Below are 22,208 nucleotides of genomic sequence, written 5' to 3'. Positions count from 1 at the left end.
GGTCAGTCCACCTATGCACAGTCGAGAACGGCGTCCAAACGAGTAAATAGGTTCCAGATCCCTGACCCTTAAAATTAGATTAAAGATTGACAGTGGGTTGGATAAAAAAACGGTAGATTGACACCTGCCAGACAGACTCCCGCGTGATTGATTGTGATGCTTCATGCTGGACACAATAATGCTGCGTTTTGCGCGAGGTTGTGCAGGCGCATTTTTTACTGTTCTGCCAGGCGAAACTGAAGTCAGTGTCCATGTCGCGCTGCGAGCTGACAGGGGAAAATGGGAGCTAACGAGGTTGTCAGATGTCCTGACAAGACAAATGAGAGCTCGTCACTCCCCAAGCTTTAATAACGTTTAATGGAAACGTATTGCACCGTTCAAAATACACGTGCTTGGCTTGCCACTCCGAAGTCCGGCGCGAGTGGACGCGGCGACGCAGTTAATTACGCACGGTGAGGTAAATTACGCGTCCGTGAAAGGTTGCTGGCCCGAATTCAACTCCATCACCGTATCCATGACAAATGGGATTTATTTCTTAGGGAATATTTCAACCCAGCAAATTAGGCTGTTTTGGTCTTTTCAAGATTATCACTCAATAAAGAGAACATTTATATTGTCGAATAAACCCCCAAAGACAAGTGTAAGAGATACCAGTCATCAAAAATCAGAACTCCATTATTGATTGTGGGCTAGAGATATCATTACCAAATATAATATATTTATAAGAGGATCCCAAATACCAGCATGTAGTTGCTCTGCATTAGAGCACCAATAGGAAGGTATAACGCATATAGAGTCTGTAAGTCAAGACTTATAACAACAGCTATATATTCTCCTCAAATGTCCAACTTCCCACACTCCTGTCCTTTACAAAAGCTCATGAGATCTTAGAATTGTATCATGACACACGTGTCTTTCCACTTGAATTCTGCCCCTTGGGATAGCTTGATTCCAGTGTGCTTGTCTTTATTTACAACGTGTGTTTGAAAGCTTTACGCACCTGTGGCTGACAATGTGAGCGCGAGAGGCGAGACACTTGCGATGCATGCTTTATATCACACGAATCCTCCAACAGATTCATTCACGCCCTGATAATTAGAGACCAAAACACATAGTTACTGGTGGCCTAAGTTTAGAGCGCCTCGCGGTGGGAGGGTGGCAATTTCACGAGCTTTTGTTTAACTCTAGTCTAGCATAGTACCTTTATTTACTCATGCTCGCTTCTCCTCTGATGAAGGGGGCGGAATGAAGGAGGGGGTAAAAATAGACATAATTTCACTAATGACATCACCTGCCCTTTGGCGCTACTCACAGCCAGGACTCTACCCTGCCCGTGCCTCTGCGGGGTCAGGAATGAAGGCCGCGGCACCTGCATCCGAACAGCATTAGATACGGATCCGGCTGGAGACACAGAGGAAGGTAATTACACTCTCAATCCTGCGGTACCACTGTAGGGCCAATAGTTCACAATTTGTGTGTGTGTGTGTGTGTGTGTGTATGTGTGTGTGTGTGTTGTGCAGCAGTCCTAGTTGAGGCCTACTTAAATGGGACTTGGCAATTGCATGCTTACGGCCTTTTCTCGAAAACGTAACAGGAGTTAAAAAGAGAACACATATAGGGTACAGGGACCTCCAGTAGTCAAAAGTAGCTCTGTGGCAAACCGGAGTGGGCACATAAATGCGCTTGTTTTTTAAATGAAACGCATACACCGTTAGTCGTTAAGCTGCGCCCCATATTATTGCTCTGGGCGAAGTAAAGACGGGACATGAAAACACTGAATGTGACAAACTCAACGCGGATCGTCGTGATATGTGTAAATGGCCACAGCAGTGACACTGAATGTGAATTCATACAGATAACCAGGCCTATGTAGAAACAACACACACTAAATCAGGCAATAACGACGACAAACCGTCTGGAAAATGGAAGCACAGAGCTGCAAGAACTCACGTTGTCTCTCCTTTCTGCCTGGGTGACAAGGTCTATCCTGAAGTAAACATTTGAGTATAATTGAGCTGATTGTTATTTACAAGTTCCGTACTCGTGAATATAAAAGTCTACGGACATGGCATGCCAGCCTTATAATGACTTTCAGACCACTGGCAAGATATTATGCATTAATGTATAAAGACTGCATTAATGTCTTGAATTTTAAAATATTAATATGCCATTCTCTAGACTATAGGACTAACGTGATGAATTATTGATGTGGGTATTTTTTATCTCCCATTTGCTGTGAGACTGATCCGGATATGTCAAAAATCATTCTTGCCATCTTTAATTCAAACCTGTCCTGGCCGTGTGAACGGTGTATCTCATCAACCTCCGAAGAAGTGATGACCACAAGAACTCTGACTACAGACCGGAGAGGTCTGAGTATATAGCTAAAGTTTAAGTTATTTTTTTCCTTAAACCATGTTGTGACAGGGCCTACGTTTAATCAGTCCGTTTCAGTTTGGTTTTTATTTATAAAGTTTATGACGGTTAAACCTTAATGGAAGAGAGTTGAATAGAATTCAAAGCGTAAAATAATGTTCACAGATCCGTTGTTAAAACACTTACAGAATGTCATCACAAACTAACCAATGTCCAAAATCAGGCGCGTAATAACAAGTCATTTTGCGCTTGCATTGCTTTGATATAGCTACGAACGGAGACTATACGCGCATTACGGCACAAGTGTCAGCAAATGTCTTTCAAACGTTTATTGTTGTTGTTGTTAAGATCCATCTGGTTATGGTCTTGGCTGAGATCTCCCCTAATCAAGATTTTAATTAAAGATGCTTCAAGGCCATGGAGAACATGAAGGTAATGAAGACATACACAGATGCAGCGGTCCTCCTCCGATTCTGATGGAGGAGAAGGACCCGGTCGGTCGGAAATGTAAACATGCATAGAAGTTTGTATAGGCTACGCTATGGGTTAATCCGTCGTCTTGAGAATAGAAGCACATTTCCTATTAGGTTAGGGACTCGCAGCGGCCGAGAATTCGGTTCCGTGTCATGGTTGTTTTCATATTTCTTTGACATCTATTGATTTGAGGACAGCTGTACGGCTTTGTCGCAGGAGAGAACCCCGGTCACAACGCATTAGCGTGACACGTGAGCACAAGCTCCACATCTGAGGATCCCAACAGGCGCTGGAACGGCTTGACAGGGGCCATTACAACATAATAATTATAATGGAAAACACATACGTTTACTTAGTTTGCCAGAGCATCGGTTTTTGTTCTTTACAAAGACAATTGTGTGAATCAGATTTCACGGGTTACATCAATCATGACCAAATTAGGTCTATGTTAATGAGCTTGAATGATTTTAATACGCTGTATAAATATTTAAGACAATAATGAAGCAACCTGTCTAATCTAGCCTTTAGAAGCACCACACTTCATTTTCGAAATAAATCCTTGTTTGTTTGTAGGCTATACCTCGGATCTATTCAATAAAAATATACGCCGTAACCTATGCAAGATTTTGGGGGTAAAGCTGAAACGATTCTGCTTTTATATTAGCTACAAATATGGACCTCTTTTTGGGAATCTTTTTTTTTTTTTTTTTTTTTTTTTTAAGTTTCATAGAGTTTTTGTTGTTATTTTGTGAAAACTAAACTGGACTTCATGGTCTTTAGGGTCCAGTTGTGGCACCCAAGTAAAGCCGTAATAATAATCCTCAGATTCTATTCAGATGTTGCCAATCACAGGCATTTGATATTCATAACAATCCATCACAATTATTATCGTCATTGATTATCAAAACGAGCAAACGCCCATCCCTCACCCTCACCCGCATAGACACTGACACAGACTCAGTTATTCAAATACACTTGTGGGAGCGTTTAGAAAGTTTACTGCGTGGGCTTTCCCAACCTCTGATTTGGTCAGGAGAACAGATGGACCGGACACTTAGCCAGAACCCCCCACATATTGTTCTCCCGCCCGCCCCCTCCCGTATTCGGGGGCCAGGACTCTATTCAGTGGCGGTGGTATTTCAGTGTCTTCGAACCCCGACAACTCGTTTTTAACAAATCAGCTCCCCGCTCTTATACCCTGAACAATGCAGCAAGATTTAAAGATGGTGTGACTCCTCCCCTCTGGCAGAAAAAGGCTATTTCGGGCATTGAAACGATGATTTACGTGTAGCGAGTCTTGACCTGCTGAAGTCGTTCACCGGAAGCAAGGCCCGGTACACTTAATTTTGAAGCCGAGAGTTTGTTAAGCCAGTCCTATAGGTGATCTCCAATAGAACCACACACACACACACACACACACACCATACAAACTTATGCAAACTTAACCTGAGATACACTAGGTGTTTTACCAGTCATAGGCTCTCAGATCTTAGCACAGACAATGCCTCGAACTCAATCAACGTTTTATTTCAATTTTGCCTAAACGATGTCAGCCTTTATCTACAGCAGATTTTACAAAAATATTATTTAGTCAGTTATTAAATGAAGTAGCCTAGTCGATTAAGAAATTGTACAAGCGATTTCCTAACGTTAAAGTCACATTTTGTAATGATGAAAGAAAATGGTTCGGAGAAGTGTTTGATGGAAACGAACTATGGCAGTTTGCATGAAGTGATCTCCCTCATTCTTTGGCCCGCGAAGTATGAGGGAGAGAATCCAGACAGTGTTTTCCACCCGGCTACCATTTCCAGAGCTTTCCACTTGTGGAGCTCGCGTGCCCCCTAGCGCACGGTGAAGGCACAGGAACTGTGTTGCATTGCTGCCTGCAAGAGCAAGGCTTATAAATCCAACCGATGTATCGGTTTCAGTCATATTTGTTTATTCGGTTGATAACGCCAAATGTTTAGATGTTTTGTGATCACCGTAGGCTGAAATTGAAAAAAGTCTCAGATTTACAAAAAAAAGGCGACTCATAATATTGATCAAATTTGTTTAGAAATAGGAGTCAAATGTTTTGCATTGGCTGGAACAGTAGGCTACAATCGTTTGGGAAATCATCTTATCCTACTCGTCTAACCCACCGTGTACGGTGATGATCTCGTGTGTATGGTACTGCGTTAGAGCGCTTGGTGATGAACCGACAGCTCTCAATACAACCAGTTACATAAGTGATCGTATATTATTTTTTTTGTATGAAGATGAAAATTGCCAAATAAGTTAGCTTTTAGAAAAATTTCGACTATCGTCTGAATTAACAACCAGATTTGAGAAACCGTAAGCCCTGCCTACGGTACTGTAGCCTACCATAAACGTCGAAATCACCAACTGGTCGTTCACGTTGGTTATGAGTCCAGTACGGTTATTGAAATAAACGAAGGCGTTTCAACTAGCCCTCGATATCTTCCGTTGACTGACCGTCGGGCAATGCTACTCCGATTCTATAAATAATTTATTAGGAGTCTCAGCCAACGTGGGTTTAGCCATGGAGCGGACTATTTTCTGCACTGGTGAAGAATCGTTTAGGGCACGCGTCAGGAGAAGTTCATTAAGCCCAGTCTCGCATGGGCGCTGATAGGCCTCTTCCAGCAGCATTTAAAAGAAATAGCTTCTGCCCAAAAGGAAAACCAAAAGAGGACGACTCGTCACCTTCCACAGTCGAACAGCCAAAGGAGTTCGAAGTATGATATTCTCGAAATTACGCAAACGCTAAAAGAATTAGGAGGTTCATCTGGTCGCAAAGAGGAAAATGTCAGACACAATGAAAATATTCTTCTATGCTTTCCCGTTTTTAATGAGAAATTTTAGGCAGTGTTTAGGAAAGACCACAGATATGTTCTTGCCCGGTCCTGTTGTAAATGTGTTAAATCATGTAGGAAACTATCTCAGTCACAAGGTGAGAGAGAAGGTCTGGCTGACCTGTGTGACCTGGCTATGCTCATCTCGCTTTCTCTTTATGTCCCTCTTGTTCCTTATCCCTCTTTCCTTCATTCCCTCCCTCCCATCCTCTCATGAGGGATCCAGGCATTTACTTGACAATTGCTGCCTTTAAGTGCATGCTTTAAGTGCAGTGTTTTATCTACACCTAAGATAGCCTCAGACTGAGACAATTTAACAGGCAATTTAACTGAGCGTGTGTTAGCGAAGCTGTCTGACTCTCACACTCTGCCAGAGCGCCAAGCAATGATGGATGTAGGCAGTTTGTGCTTCGAACACAAACAGATACACTCACAACACACAAACAGAATCCTGCCATATTTTCGTAATACGAACGCATATGGATCTGCCCAGAGCCAGGGCGGCTCCATTAAGAAACCATCTTGAGCGGCGCTGGAGCCATGCCTTTCTGGAGCCAGGTCGACTAGGCCCGTCAGGGTGAGGAACCAGAGGTGTTCGTCATCCCTCTCTGGGCGCTGTCGTCCTGCAGGGGGGGGGGGGGGCGAGGCTGGCAGGGCAGCGGAGCACCTGGGTCTGCTACCTCCAGCTGGGGAGGGGAGGGGGGACAAGCCAGTCCCAAGCCCAGGGGAGGGGCAGCGATCCTGCAGCCAAGGCCCCGCCACCACCCTGGCTGCTGGAGGGTGGTGTTGGGGGAGGGGGAGCATGTTTTTCATGAAATAATGACAAATATTCTTTATTTTACATCGTGGACATGCAGAGGGCGGGGATGAGGCCGGGAAGGGGATTGGCGGGGATGAGGCTGGGAAGGGGATGCGGGGGGGGGGGGGGGGGTGGGGGTGTACCTTGACACAGAAACACGCCGTGATGTGCATACGCTTTTATTGAAATCCACACAAATCTATGCGTTCATATATATGTTTTCGGTTCATTCTTTTCCTCGATCCGAACGTCCTCTCGCACCCCCCCCCCCCATCTGCTGTAGCGCTGACCCCTGGTTAAACACACGCAGACTGGAGACAGTTTAAGGCCAGGCTTCTGAGGTCAGGCTGCTGAGGCCAGGCTGCTGAGGCCAGGCTGCTGAGGTCAGGCTGCTGAGGTCAGGTCAGGCTGCTGAGGCCAGGCTGCTGAGGTCAGGTCAGGCTGCTGAGGTCAGGCTGCTGAGGCCAGGCTGCTGAGGCCAGGCTGCTGAGGTCAGGTCAGGCTGCTGAGGCCAGGCTGCTGAGGTCAGGTCAGGCTGCTGAGGCCAGGCTGCTGAGGTCAGGCTGCTGAGGCCAGGCTGCTGAGGCCAGGCTGCTGAGGTCAGGTTTCTGAGGCCAGGCGGCTGAGGCCAGGCTGCTGAGGCCAGGCTGCTGAGGCCAGGCTGCTGAGGTCAGGCTGCTGAGGCCAGGCTGCTGAGGCCAGGCGGCTGAGGCCAGGCTGCTGAGGCCAGGCTGCTGAGGCCAGGCTGCTGAGGCCAGGCGGCTGAGGCCAGGCTGCTGAGGCCAGGCTGCTGAGGCCAGGCTGGATCACATGTTGTTAATGTCCCTGTTCTTCTCCAGGCAGTCAGGCAAAATGCTCACTTAGCTCAGCCCCGCAGCAGAGAGAGCGGCGGAGCTGACAGTTGTGTTTGTGTGCAGGGCGTGTGTGTGGGGCTGCTTGTTTGCATGTGTGTGTGAGGGTATGTGTTTGCATGTGTGTGTATGGGGTGTGTGTATGTTTGCTTGTGTGTGTGTGTGTGTGCGTGTTTGCATGTGTGTGCGCTCTCATGTGAGTGTCTTCCTTCTAGCATGTGGCAGTGTGACCCCACAGTGTGCAGAAGGTGTGAGGGATATCCCATAATGCCATCTGACTGGCACTTTGGACTAGAGGAAAATGTCACCCAAATGATGACCCACAAATCAAGAGGTCCTCAAGGGGCAGGACCATGACACAGCCAGGGTCTGGAGGCAGTGCACAGCCCACCACCAGCCTCTAGCGCACACTTAGCACAAGGCTCAACAACCGCCTGTAGGAACGTCACATATCCTGTCTGTGGATGATTCACACTCTGGCAAGGGCAGTTTAGCATTAGCATTTAAAGGCTAACAGTTCCAAGGGGGCTTCGTTGGGACATGAGTCAGGGTGATTGATGATCGTGTATTGAGTAAGAGGGGGGCGGGGAGTGGGGGTGAAAGTGTGACCTTTGCTGGGGGAAGAACCACAGGGGCCTCTTGTTAATCTGAGAGTCTCCTCCAGGATTAATTAGCCCTAATCTGTTTTTAGGCCCGTGGGATTATGGGAAATGTCCTCCAGTGGTTTGCTGTGGCGTTCGGGGGAGGGTGGGAGGGAGGGAAATATTGCGATAGCCTCTTGCCCAAACGATAGTAGGATGTGTGTTTGAGGAGAAGAGAGAAGGGTGTGGTCCTGTGTTTTTGTGACCTTGGTGGTGGTGGGGGGGCGGGAGGGGCGGGGGGGGGGCAGAGGGGCAGAGGGGACCCTGTGTGGGGTGAGGGGAGGGAGTGGGGGTGGGGGGAGGGAGTGGGGGTGGGGGGAGGGGAGGGAGAGGGGCTGGGGTGAGGGGAGGGGAGGGAGTGGGGGTGGGGTGGGGGTGGGGTGAGGGAGTGGGGCTGGGGTGAGGGGAGGGAGTGGGGGTGGGGTGGGGTAGGGTGGGGGTGGGGTGAGGGGAGGGAGTGGGGGTGGGGTGGGGTGGGGTAGGGTGGGGGTGGGGTGAGGGGAGGGAGTGGGGCTGGGGTGGGGTGAGGGGAGGGAGTGGGGGTGGGGTGGGTCAACATAATGTTGTTGCTCACTGCTCCATTATGGTGCCTGTGGGGACAGGGTTATAAATGATTGCCTCCAAGGAGCCTCACCTCAGTCTGTCTTCTTCTCAGGGTCTTCATTATGACCTGTCGGGACATAAATTGAAATTAAATTGCCATGTTTATAAGCCTGGCAGTAAAACACAGCCTTAACCGCTCTGCCCCCCTTCACTGTTAATGGTTAACAATGACCGAGGAGATGAATTAAGGTCCTGCATAAAACAGTAATATAGGCTACCCCACACACACAAACACACACAGACACACACACACAGAGAACACACACAAAAACACACACACATTCCCACAGAGACACACACAGAACACACATAGACACACACATACCTATGGAGACACACACACACAGACAATATCCCTCTTCCGAGACAATGTTCCATGTTCAGAAGGTGCTTGAAGTTTTCTCCAGTCTTGAGGGGGACCTCAGGTTTGGCCAGAGAGGGCCAGGGCAGGGAGCCTGGCTCTCTGACAGGGCAGGGAGCCTGGCTCTCTGACAGGGCAGGGAGCCTGGCTCTCTGACAGGGCAGGGAGCCTGGCTAGCTGACACCCACATAGCACAATAACAACCTGATCAGCTGTGTTCAGATTCCACCTACACTGTTCAGTGATCTATCCAGCCCCAATCTACACACTGGCCTAATGTATGCCTCCATGACTATAAATCGCAGACTTAATTAAAAACCAGGACCTCTCTTTGATCTAATTACAGAGAGAAAAGGTTATTGCTTCGATGCAATTTTCCAAATAGGATTCCTTCACAGTTATTAAGGGCCTGTGCGTCGTTTACTGGCTCAGATTTTTCAATCTGGAAATGGCCCCTGCGACAGACGTAATGACTCGCGGAAGAGGCCTCATCTCGATAGGGACCTGACGAAACCATTTGTCTGAGACAAGTGGAGCGCACGGGAACGGGGAAATGTCACAAGAGGTATCCCATGATTGCCTCCACTTTACAGTCGTCATTAAACAGAGCAAAGGTTTCTTTTCTCTTCCGCGGCAGGGATGAGAAGTTTATTAATCTATCTGGAATGGTGGGGGCGTGAGTTATTATAATTATGGAAGTTCATGAGAAAGAGGGAAGGAGGGAGGGAGAGGAGGAGGGAGAGGAGGAGGGAGAGGAGGAGGGAGAGGAGGAGGTAGAGGAGGAGGGAGAGGAGGAAGAGGGAGAGGAGGAGGGAGAGGAGGAGGGAGAGGAGGAGGAGGGAGAGGAGGAGGGAGAGGAGGAGGGAGAGGAGGAGGGAAGGAGGGAGGGAGAGGAGGAGGGAGAGGAGGAGGGAGAGGAGGAGGGAAGGAGGGAGGGAGAGGAGGAGGGAGAGGAGGAGGGAGAGGAGGAGGGAAGGAGGGAGGGAGAGGAGGAGGAGGGAGAGGAGGAAGGAGAGGAGGAGGGAGAGGAGGAGGGAAGCCTACTGACACTTGAGATGTTTTTTTCTAAAGATTGCTTGAGTCAAATCGCTCTCCCCTCTCTCATCCCTCTCTCTCATCCCTCTCTCTCATCCCTCTCTCATCCCTCTCTCTCATCCCTCTCTCATCCCTCTCTCTCTCCACTCTCTCATCCCTCTCTCTCACCAAACTTTTCTATCTCTGTGCCCTGTTAACCCTGTCCCAGACTGAAGCTTGACTAAGATCTAACCTTCAAAACTAAACTCAAATCATGGCTGTCATGGAAACGGCAGCTGGACTGGATTTACAAGGTCTGCTAAATGACTAAATGGTTATTAAAACGTAAATAATTGAGATGTTATTGTTGCACTGAAGTATTCTTTTTGTACAGGGTTCATGGTAGCTGTAATGTGGTTACTTCACGATGTGCCTGGTTAATATAGCCCGTTCCTCTACTTCACGATGTGCCTGGTTAATATAGCCCGTTCCTCGATCCTGAACACCATAAAATACTCTTAGAACCAGCCCGTTCCTCGATCCTGAACACCATAAAATACTGTTAGAACCAGCCCGTTCCTCGATCCTGAACACCATAAAATACTGTTAGAACCATCCCGTTCCTCGATCCTGAACACCATAAAATACTGTTAGAACCAGCCCGTTCCTCGATCCTGAACACCATAAAATACTGTTAGAACCAGCCTGTTTCTTCACTCTGACCATCACTACACTGTTAGAACTCCTCACTTCTGATCTTTGATCTTCTGCTGGACTTTCTATAGGCACTGGATCTTTATGAGGCTTTGGATGAAAAAGTTTGCTGAATCTATGACATCTACATGTCCTGTTATGTGCCAACATGGGCCCTTGTCCTTCCAACACCGTCTGGGACAAACCAGGTGATTACACAGGGGTGGGTGTAGCTCAGCCCAAGAGAATCTGACTACAGATCAAGAGGTTCAAATCTCCCCCTGTAAATCACTTTGGATAAAAGCATCAATTAAAATGAACACATATAAACAGTCTTCCTCTGTGGAGGGACATGCAGCTGAGAAACACATCAGGACCACACCCTTCCCCATTAACCTATCAGGACAGGACCACACCCTTCCCCATTAACCTATCAGGACAGGACCACACCCTTCCCCATTAACCTATCAGGACAGGGCCACACCCTTCCCCATTAACCTATCAGGACAAGACCACACCCTTCCCCATTAACCTATCAGGACAGGACCACACCCTTCCCCATTAACCTATCAGGACAGGACCACACCCTTCCCCATTAACCTATCAGGACAGGACCACACCCTTCCCCATTAACCTATCAGGACAGGACCACACCCTTCCCCATTAACCTATCAGGACAGGACCACACCCTTCCCCAATAACCTATCAGGACAGGACCACACCCTTCCCCATTAACCTATCAGGACAGGACCACACCCTTCCCCATTAACCTATCAGGACAGGACCACACCCTTCCCCATTAACCTATCAGGATAGGACCACACCCTTCCCCATTAATCTTGATATCAGGCGCCCCTCATTCCACATAAACATGGTATTATTACTTGATGACAAGCTGGCTCTCAGCAGTGTTCACCCCAAACCAGGGGTGAAGGCTGGCACTGAGGCACAGAGTGAGGGTACAACTACAGTTCCATGAGACTGTACTCTGGACACTAATGCCCTGTGTCTCCTGGCATAGGGGTTTCTTAATCACATTAACCAAATGCCTTGTGCAGTGTGTGTAATCTCATGGTAGGATGAACACCCACTGCTAGATCCTTTCCTACCCCCCCCCTCCCTCCCTCCCTCTGCCCAAACCACCACTCATTCTCTTTTTCTGTGAAATATTCATGTTGAAAGCCCCTCCCCTGCTCCGCCGCCCACCCTCTCGGTCTCCGCTACACGCTAGCGCTCCAAAGTGTTCATCCGTGCTGGGATTGTCTTGGTGCGATCCTAACTTCACCCGACCCGTCAAATGCTGTAGGATCTGTTTCAAATACTGCGCTGTTCTGTTCTAGACCGCTGCAGGACACACATGCGAAGGATTAAAATCGCTGATACAATTGTGGGATCAGCTTAAATTGAACACCGTTTTGATCTATTTTCAGGTTGATTGCATTCTTATAGCAAAAACGTAATACAGCCGGAAAAAAACGATTTTTATTTCAGGTCAAAAAGCCATTGTCTGACTATTAGTTGGAATTACACTATTATTGTAATGGTGAGATGAGATCTGAGAGACAGAGAGAGAAGCAAGTCTCACTGGGAAAACACATTTGGATTTTTTCACCGCTCTGCAACACACTGATTCAAATTGACTGGGCGAGACTAATTTAAATAAATTAAGTATTCATTAATTGAATAAAAAGGCCATCTAGCCCCAGGGTCCTTTTAAAATCAAAAACGGGGCTGAACTATTTATGCAAAACAGCAAAGTGCCATGTGTTGGATTATTATGCAAATCATGAATGACAAAGTAGGCTACATGATCTCCTGCCCACTACAGGATTAGATATGACAATGTCAGCAAGTTGTTTCCAGGATACACAGACTCGAATATTCCACAGAGTAGCATTATGGGAAACATGTTAATTAATGTCATTATAATTTGACAAACGTCTTACTATGTCTCGTTACATTTGTTGAAGAATTATGTTTGTTTCTTTCTTTCTCTCTCCCACTCCCTATCTTCTCTCTTTCTTTCTTTCTCTCTCTCTCTTGCTCTGTCTCTCGCCTTCACATACATACAAACACACACACACACACACACATACACACACACACACACACACGCATACACGCATACACGCACCCCCCCCCCCCCCCCCCCCCCCCCCCCACACACACACACACACACACACTACAAACATGACCTACAAATGTACGCCAAAGCAAAAAACTATTTAAAATACCGAAACAAATCGTGTTTCGATTCAGACAAGTTAATCAAATAAATGAATTAATCAGGGTTATGTAATTAGAGAGTTAATTGACAAGAGCTCAACAATTTTGGCAGCCCAGAACATACCACGGGACTGTGAGTTTGCGTGTCAGCTTGCTACGTGGCGTCCATGGTCGTCTCGTGTTACGGACAGCTAATGGACCAATAGCAGCGACACTAACAACAAATGAGGCAGATCTTGAGATGAAACCGACTTTATGAGTGGCTGTGCATAAAGTTAAACGAAATACGTTCGGTGGTGCTCAGTGGTGTCCCGTAGCAACCAGTCGGATACGTTTGAAGCGAAAGTACTACCTAAAGGCGGGCTATAGCGCTTCTGAAATGACCTGCAATGTAACAAAACCCACTCTGACTTTGCAGAAAGATTTGGGAGTTGGATACAGCGTTTCGGCAATACTGCCGCGCTTCGCAAAGTAAGAAAGATAGCCAGGGTTGGTTAAGTTAGTGTCTGGCGCAGGATAATAACATTAGCTACATTTGTTGCTGTTTGTAACCTCGGGTTGTTCACATAGCTCCACACAGACAGCGGCACGTTCCTAAACAGCAGACCCGTAAACCCGCTGTAGCCTACTGATGGACGTGCGCACCTACGTGTGTGCCCTGCTCCTATGCAGCGGCGCAGTGTTCGGTAAACCCACACTGAGGAAAGATCGGGTCCACCACGAACCCGAACTAGCGAGGCCAGCTAACGAAGACAATCAGAGCCATCAGTTCGACCACGAGGCCTTCCTCGGTAAAGAGGAGGCTACGACGTTTGATCAACTAACCCCGGAGGAAAGCAAAGACAGGCTCGGGTAAGATTCCTTTGCTCGCCCCCTCCCCTAGGCTGGAGTCGTTCAAGTGAAAGATTTGCTCAACTTCATCCAGCTGTGACAACGAGGCAAGTCGGCTTCGTTCCAAGATGTATTAGCAAGCTAGCAGTGATGGAACTTAGTCTCATTGTCTGACATGCATTTGTCTGAAGTTCTGAGTGCTTTGTGGGTCAAAGACAGTGTTCCTATGGCTGTGTCGCGTGTATTCCGATTTGAGGATATTAACATTTCACAACGGCCGCCCAAACGAGACATCTGCATGCTACCGCATCCAAGATTCAAGATTCAAAGGATAAAACCGGCACATTATTATGCGTAAAAATGTAGAGTGCTCTGCGCTTGCACACATTCCCTGGTCATGATTGCCTAGTGTAGTTCTTAATTATGGATAATGCATTAAAGAGTCAGGAGGAAGTTTTGTGGTGTTGAGAAAGTTAGAGACACAACTGACAGAACGTTGTTAACTGCCTTTTGAATGTGTCTAGTAGCACTCAATGCTACGTGTCATGAAGACTGCCCGGTGTTTTTCCCGTCGAGAAACATGTCTTTAACACTGATCCTCTAAAGTTGTGATTTGCGCCTCTCTGCCGAGATGACATGTTGGCACAGTTGTACACACGTTGGCTGAACTAGACGTGGGCTGAACTAGACGTGGGCTGAACTAGACGTGGGCTGAACTAGACGTGGGCTGAACTAGGCGTGGGCTGAACTAGGCGTGGGCTCCGCTGTTGGCGGTTTTCCCTCACTATCCCCTTCCCTGAAGAACTCAAGTGGGAGGGTCCACGTAACATCACAACGTGGCAACTTGCGATAAAAATAAGTTTCCCAGGGGTAGAACCCTGCTTTCCTGGGTAGAAAACCCTCATCACACCACTACAGGCCTCTCGCTAGAAAACCAGAGTTGACTAATATGTAATTAGTCAACTCTGGTTTTTCTAGCCAACAGCAGTCAACATAGAATCCAGCTGATAAGTGATAGTGCTGTATTCCACTCTAGACTGACAGTGTTAATTAGAGTTTTAGGATATAGTGCTTTAACAAAGAGCTTATCCATGCAGGACAGAGTCATCCCTGATGTACTTCCTGACGCTGGATGCACTACCTTGTTCTCCGCAGTAAGATAGCGGACCGTATCGACGGTGATGGCGACGGCTTCATCACCATCGCAGAGCTGAAGGCGTGGATCAAGCGTGTGCAGAAGCGCTACGTGTACGAGAATGTGGCCAAGGTGTGGACGGACTACGACCTCAACAAAGACAACAAGATCTCCTGGGAGGAGTACAAGCAGGCCACGTACGGATACTACCTGGGTGAGGCTGGACCTGCGTCACATGACCTGCCTCACGAGCCTGTCAGACCTGAGGTCACGTGACCTGCCATTAGGGCCTGTCAGACCTGAGGTCACGTGACCTGCCTCACGGTCCTGTCAGACCTGAGGTCACGTGACCTGCCTCACGGTCCTGTCAGACCTGAGATCACATGACCTGCCTCACGGTCCTGTCAGACCTGAGGTCACGTGACCTGCCTCACGGTCCTGTCAGACCTGAGGTCACATGACCTGCCTCACGGTCCTGTCAGACCTGAGATCACATGACCTGCCTCACGGTCCTGTCAGACCTGAGGTCACATGACCTGCCTCACGGTCCTGTCAAACCTGAGGTCACATGACCTGCCTCACGGTCCTGTCAGACCTGAGGTCACATGACCTGCCTCACGGTCCTGTCAAACCTGAGGTCACATGACCTGCCTCACGGTCCTGTCAGACCTGAGATCACATGACCTGCCTCACGGTCCTGTCCGACCTGAGGTCACATGACCTGCCTCACGGTCCTGTCCGACCTGAGGTCACATGACCTGCCTCACGGTCCTGTCAGACCTGAGGTCACATGACCTGCCTCACGGTCCTGTCAGACCTGAGGTCACATGACCTGCCTCACGGTCCTGTCAGACCTGAGGTCACATGACCTGCCTCACGGTCCTGTCAGACCTGAGGTCACATGACCTGCCTCACGGTCCTGTCAGACCTGAGGTCACATGACCTGCCTCACGGTCCTGTCCGACCTGAGGTCACATGACCTGCCTCACGGTCCTGTCAGACCTGAGGTCACATGACCTGCCTCACGGTCCTGTCAGACCTGAGGTCACATGACCTGCCTCACGGTCCTGTCAGACCTGAGGTCACATGACCTGCCTCACGGTCCTGTCAGACCTGAGGTCACATGACCTGCCTCACGGGCCTGTCAGACCTGAGGTCACATGACCTGCCTCACGGTCCTGTCAGACCTGAGGTCACATGACCTGCCTCACGGTCCTGTCAGACCTGAGGTCACATGACCTGCCTCACGGTCCTGTCAGACCTGAGGTCACATGACCTGCCTCACGGTCCTGTCAAACCTGAGGTCACATGACCTGCCTCACGGTCCTGTCAGACCTGAGGTCACATGACCTGCCTCACGGTCCTGTCAGACCTGAGGTCACATGACCTGCCTCACGGTCCTGTCAGACCTGAGATCACATGACCTGCCTCACGGTCCTGTCAGACCTGAGGTCACATGACCTGCCTCACGGTCCTGTCAGACCTGAGGTCACATGACCTGCCTCACGGTCCTGTCAGACCTGAGATCACATGACCTGCCTCACGGTCCTGTCAGACCTGAGGTCACATGACCTGCCTCACGGTCCTGTCAGACCTGAGGTCACATGACCTGCCTCACGGTCCTGTCAGACCTGAGGTCACATGACCTGCCTCACGGTCCTGTCAGACCTGAGATCACATGACCTGCCTCACGGTCCTGTCAGACCTGAGGTCACATGACCTGCCTCACGGTCCTGTCAGACCTGAGGTCACATGACCTGCCTCACGGTCCTGTCAGACCTGAGATCACATGACCTGCCTCACGGTCCTGTCCGACCTGAGATCACATGACCTGCCTCACGGTCCTGTCAGACCTGAGGTCACATGACCTGCCTCACGGTCCTGTCAGACCTGAGATCACATGACCTGCCTCACGGTCCTGTCAGACCTGAGGTCACATGACCTGCCTCACGGTCCTGTCAGACCTGAGGTCACATGACCTGCCTCACGGTCCTGTCAGACCTGAGGTCACATGACCTGCCTCACGGTCCTGTCAGACCTGAGGTCACATGACCTGCCTCACGGTCCTGTCAGACCTGAGGTCACATGACCTGCCTCACGGTCCTGTCAAACCTGAGGTCACATGACCTGCCTCACGGTCCTGTCCGACCTGAGGTCACATGACCTGCCTCACGGTCCTGTCAAACCTGAGGTCACATGACCTGCCTCACGGTCCTGTCAGACCTGAGGTCACATGACCTGCCTCACGGTCCTGTCAGACCTGAGGTCACATGACCTGCCTCACGGTCCTGTCAGACCTGAGGTCACATGACCTGCCTCACGGTCCTGTCAGACCTGAGGTCACATGACCTGCCTCACGGTCCTGTCAGACCTGAGGTCACATGACCTGCCTCACGGTCCTGTCAGACCTGAGGTCACATGACCTGCCTCACGGGGCCTGTCAGACCTGAGGTCACATGACCTGCCTCACGGTCCTGTCAGACCTGAGGTCACATGACCTGCCTCACGGTCCTGTCAGACCTGAGGTCACATGACCTGCCTCACGGTCCTGTCAAACCTGAGGTCACATGACCTGCCTCACGGTCCTGTCAGACCTGAGGTCACATGACCTGCCTCACGGTCCTGTCAGACCTGAGGTCACATGACCTGCCTCACGGTCCTGTCAGACCTGAGATCACATGACCTGCCTCACGGTCCTGTCAGACCTGAGGTCACATGACCTGCCTCACGGTCCTGTCAGACCTGAGGTCACATGACCTGCCTCACGGTCCTGTCAGACCTGAGGTCACATGACCTGCCTCACGGTCCTGTCAGACCTGAGGTCACATGACCTGCCTCACGGTCCTGTCAGACCTGAGGTCACATGACCTGCCTCACGGTCCTGTCAGACCTGAGGTCACATGACCTGCCTCACGGTCCTGTCAGACCTGAGATCACATGACCTGCCTCACGGTCCTGTCAGACCTGAGGTCACATGACCTGCCTCACGGTCCTGTCAGACCTGAGGTCACATGACCTGCCTCACGGTCCTGTCAGACCTGAGATCACATGACCTGCCTCACGGTCCTGTCCGACCTGAGATCACATGACCTGCCTCACGGTCCTGTCAGACCTGAGGTCACATGACCTGCCTCACGGTCCTGTCAGACCTGAGGTCACATGACCTGCCTCACGGTCCTGTCAGACCTGAGGTCACATGACCTGCCTCACGGTCCTGTCAGACCTGAGGTCACATGACCTGCCTCACGGTCCTGTCAGACCTGAGGTCACATGACCTGCCTCACGGTCCTGTCAGACCTGAGGTCACATGACCTGCCTCACGGTCCTGTCAGACCTGAGGTCACATGACCTGCCTCACGGTCCTGTCAGACCTGAGGTCACATGACCTGCCTCACGGTCCTGTCAGACCTGAGGTCACATGACCTGCCTCACGGTCCTGTCAGACCTGAGGTCACATGACCTGCCTCACGGTCCTGTCAGACCTGAGGTCACATGACCTGCCTCACGGTCCTGTCAGACCTGAGGTCACATGACCTGCCTCACGGTCCTGTCAGACCTGAGGTCACATGACCTGCCTCACGGTCCTGTCAGACCTGAGGTCACATGACCTGCCTCACGGTCCTGTCAGACCTGAGGTCACATGACCCTGCCTCACGGTCCTGTCAGACCTGAGGTCACATGATCTGCCTCACGGTCCTGTCAGACCTGAGGTCACATGACCTGCCTCACGGTCCTGTCAGACCTGAGGTCACATGACCTGCCTCACGGTCCTGTCAGACCTGAGGTCACATGACCTGCCTCACGGTCCTGTCAGACCTGAGGTCACATGACCTGCCTCACGGTCCTGTCAGACCTGAGGTCACATGACCTGCCTCACGGTCCTGTCAGACCTGAGGTCACATGACCTGCCTCACGGTCCTGTCAGACCTGAGTCACATGACCTGCCTCACGGTCCTGTCAGACCTGAGGTCACATGACCTGCCTCACGGTCCTGTCAGACCTGAGGTCACATGACCTGCCTCACGGTCCTGTCAGACCTGAGGTCACATGACCTGCCTCACGGTCCTGTCAGACCTGAGGTCACATGACCTGCCTCACGGTCCTGTCAGACCTGAGTATTTATGTGTTTGTTTTCTCTCCTGCCGCATCAGCCAACCCTGGGGAGTTTGAGGACACCACCGACCAGTTCAGCTTCCGGAAGATGCTGCCGCGAGACGAGAGGCGCTTCAGGACAGCCGACCTGGACGGAGACACGGCCGCCGACCGCGAGGAGTTCACCTCCTTCCTGCATCCCGAGGAATTCGACCACATGAAGGACATCGTGGTTCTGGTGAGAAACTGAGAACCCGCCGGGGGGGGGGGGGGGGGTATGTAGAAACTCACCAAGGCTAGTCCCACCATTCAGAGAGAGGAGGGTGGAGGAGAGAGGAGGAGAGGAGAGGAGGGTGGAGGAGAGAGGAGGAGAGAGAGGAGGGTGGAGGAGAGAGAGGGGGTGGAGGAGGGAGAGAGAGAGAGGAGGGTGAAGGAGAGAGAGGGGGTGGAGGAGGGAGAGGAGAGAGAGGAGGGTGGAGGAGAGAGAGGGGGGTGGAGGAGGGAGAGGAGAGAGAGGAGGGTGGAGGAGAGAGAGGGGGTGGAGGAGGGTGGAGGAGGTGGAGGAGAAAGAGGAGGGTGGAGGTGGAAGAGAGAGGAGGGGTGGAGGTGAAGGAGAGAGAGGAGGGTGAGGTGGAGGAGAGAGAGGAGGTGGAGGAGAGAGAGGAGGGAGGTGGAGGAGAGAGAGGAGGGAGGTGGAGGAGAGAGGAGGGTGGAGGTGGAGGAGAAAAGAGGAGGGTGGAGGTGGAGGAGAGAGAGGAGGGAGGTGGAGGAGGGTGGAGGTGGAGGGAAAGAGGAGGGTGGAGGAGAGAGAGGAGGGTGGGAGGAGGAGGAGAGAGAGGAGGGGTGGAGGGGAGAGAGAGGAGGGTGGAGGTCGTTACCCCTGGGATCTCCTTTCTCTAGTTCTTGTAACATGTGGGAAACTCCATCTTCATCTGTGAGGAAGATCACTCCAGCAGGATGGTCTTCCTCCACTTGTCTTGCCATTTTTTATTTATTTTTTGCAGACCATGACTTACAGTAAGTACAGGGACATTCCCCCGAAGCAAGTAGGGTGAAGTGCCTTGCCGAAGGACACAATGTCATTTTGCACGGCCTGGAATCGAATCGGCAACAGTATTAAGTGGGAGGACACAGGGACAGTGTCCTCCCACTTAAGGTTCCCACTCCGAATCTGAGTTCCTTCGGCGGGGAAAACACAGGCAGGAATGCACTAAGATTCTGTGTTCATTAAAGTTGGATTAGCCATTTGACACAGTTAAATATTAATAGTTAATTTTTGGCTGAAAATGCTGCTGAGAGTTTGTGAATTCCTGCTCTGCGCTTGATTCTGGTGCCTCGTCTAATGGGGGTGCAGTTACAATGGCAGACATTAATATGTGACAACTTGGTCAACTCCTTGAGGTTTAATGTAGTCTCTATGAGGGTGCCCTCTATAACACACACACACACACACACAGGATTTCCTGTTAAGGTTACAGACCAGCCATTCTCTTTGTGGTCTATAGAGCATCGGATACAAGAACTTGTGTGTGTGTGTGTGCGCGCGCGCACGCACCGAGTGGTCTGAATGAAACTTTTTATTTTTAATGAACATCTGCTTGTTTATTATTAGACATCCACTTGACAGGGGAGGTTAAGTGGCCATAAAACATTTAGCAAGATTCAGACGAGACATGGAGAGCCTGAATCAGGAGGGGGAGGGGAGGGGAGGGGAGGGGAGGGGAGGGAGAGGGAAGGGAGGGAGGGAGGGGAGGGAGGGGAAGGAAGGGAGGGAGGGAGGGAGGGAGGGAGGGAGGGAGGGAGGGAGGGAGGGAGGGAGGGAGGGAGGGGGGAGGGAGGGAGGGAGGGAGGGAGGGAGGGAGGGTGAACAGGTGAAGTGAGAGAGGTAGGGGGGGGAGGAGAACAGGGGTGAGAAGGGGAGGAGAACAGGGGTGAGAAGGGGAGGAGAACAGGGGTGAGGAGGGGAGGTGTGTGTGTTTGTGTGACCACAAGAGTGGTCATGCTGGTGCTCCAGCCTGCAGAGCTGAACACGAGTGAAGAGGAAGGGTACAACTACCTCGAGGACACGTCCAGGTGTCAGAGTTAAAACACTTGTCTAAAACAAATGAACCAAGTCAACAGAACATGATTGGGCTTTGCTTCTCCCTTAACAACCTGGTGCTGAGAAAGGCCAGGTCCAATCTTGAATTGCATCCAGACAGCATCGCTACTGTACGAAATCTCAGATAGCATCGCTACTGTACAAAATCTCAGCATCGCTACTGTACAAAATGTCAGATAGCATCGCTACTGTACAAAATCTCCAACATCTCCAGGATGGCATCTCTTCCATGGGGGTCAGGCCAGCATCAGCAGCTTATCTGTAATCGTTGTGTCAGCCCTGTGAAGAGCAGATCATCGTAGCTCCACTCGTACTGCCTGGGGCTGGTAGCTGCTCCATGCAGGACTCTCAGACCCCACTGACCCTCGCGTCCCCCTTTTGATGACATCATGCACTCTGACCGTAAACAGGAAACCCTGGAGGACATCGATAAGAACGGAGATGGCCATGTGGATGAAGATGAGTACATTGGTGAGTCCACAGGTCCTCCTTCACCTCATCTGATAACTGCTCACCACTGTTTCACACATCCTAGATGTTCAGTAAGGGTGGGGAAAAATCGATTCACATGGAAACGCGATTTCAGTCTTCTAGCCATTCCCATCGATTCACACATGTAAAACATATATATATTTTTTTTTATTAAGAATTAAAAATCGTGAATCGATTTGTAGTCGATTCGTGACCCCAAGAATTGATTCAAATCGTGAGGTACCAAAAGATTCCCATCCCAAATGTTCAGTCATGGAGATGTGGTTTTTCATAGACGGTTTTAACATCACTTTCATTTATTCCACTTTGGTTATTCATTCGGGCTCAAACCCTTCTGCCCAGTCTCCCAGACATGGATGAAGTCTTAAAGTAAGACAGAAATTCAGCGAAGATCTTTCAGTCTAGGACTGATGACTTGAGGCCAGTGTTGAGGTTTTCAGCGGCCCAGAGGAACAGCAGTAGCCTGGTGTTATCATGGTCTAATCATGAGATCTAAGCTGTGTTTGTTGGTGGCTGACAACACTTTCTGTGGTCGGGAGTCACAGGTCCTGTGTCCTGCGAGGTATAAAGCATCCTTAGGTCTCTTAAAAAGGCGCCAAATCAATTCAAGTTAATGTTATTATTACGAAGGCCTTCCAAACCATAAACTTTCAGTTTTTATGGC

General features: G+C 50.2%; 1 protein-coding gene across 1 annotated transcript; it reads left to right on the top strand.

The window, feature by feature from the left end:
- Positions 1 to 13,253: 13,253 nt before the first annotated feature.
- Positions 13,254 to 21,523, top strand: rcn1 (reticulocalbin 1, EF-hand calcium binding domain; the record flags this gene model as incomplete). The annotated part of the gene is given in 4 exon segments (XM_067249214.1): positions 13,254 to 13,745; positions 14,880 to 15,073; positions 19,011 to 19,189; positions 21,463 to 21,523. Coding segments are annotated over 4 exon segments (655 nt in total), but the record flags the coding sequence as incomplete, so codon positions are not given.
- Between the last annotated feature and the right edge of the window lie 685 nt (positions 21,524 to 22,208).

This window comes from Osmerus mordax, chromosome 13 (genome assembly GCF_038355195.1).
Source record: "Osmerus mordax isolate fOsmMor3 chromosome 13, fOsmMor3.pri, whole genome shotgun sequence".
Taxonomy (NCBI): domain Eukaryota; kingdom Metazoa; phylum Chordata; class Actinopteri; order Osmeriformes; family Osmeridae; genus Osmerus; species Osmerus mordax.
The sequence above is the reverse complement of the archived record's forward strand: the minus strand, read 5'-3'. Positions and strand labels throughout refer to the sequence as shown.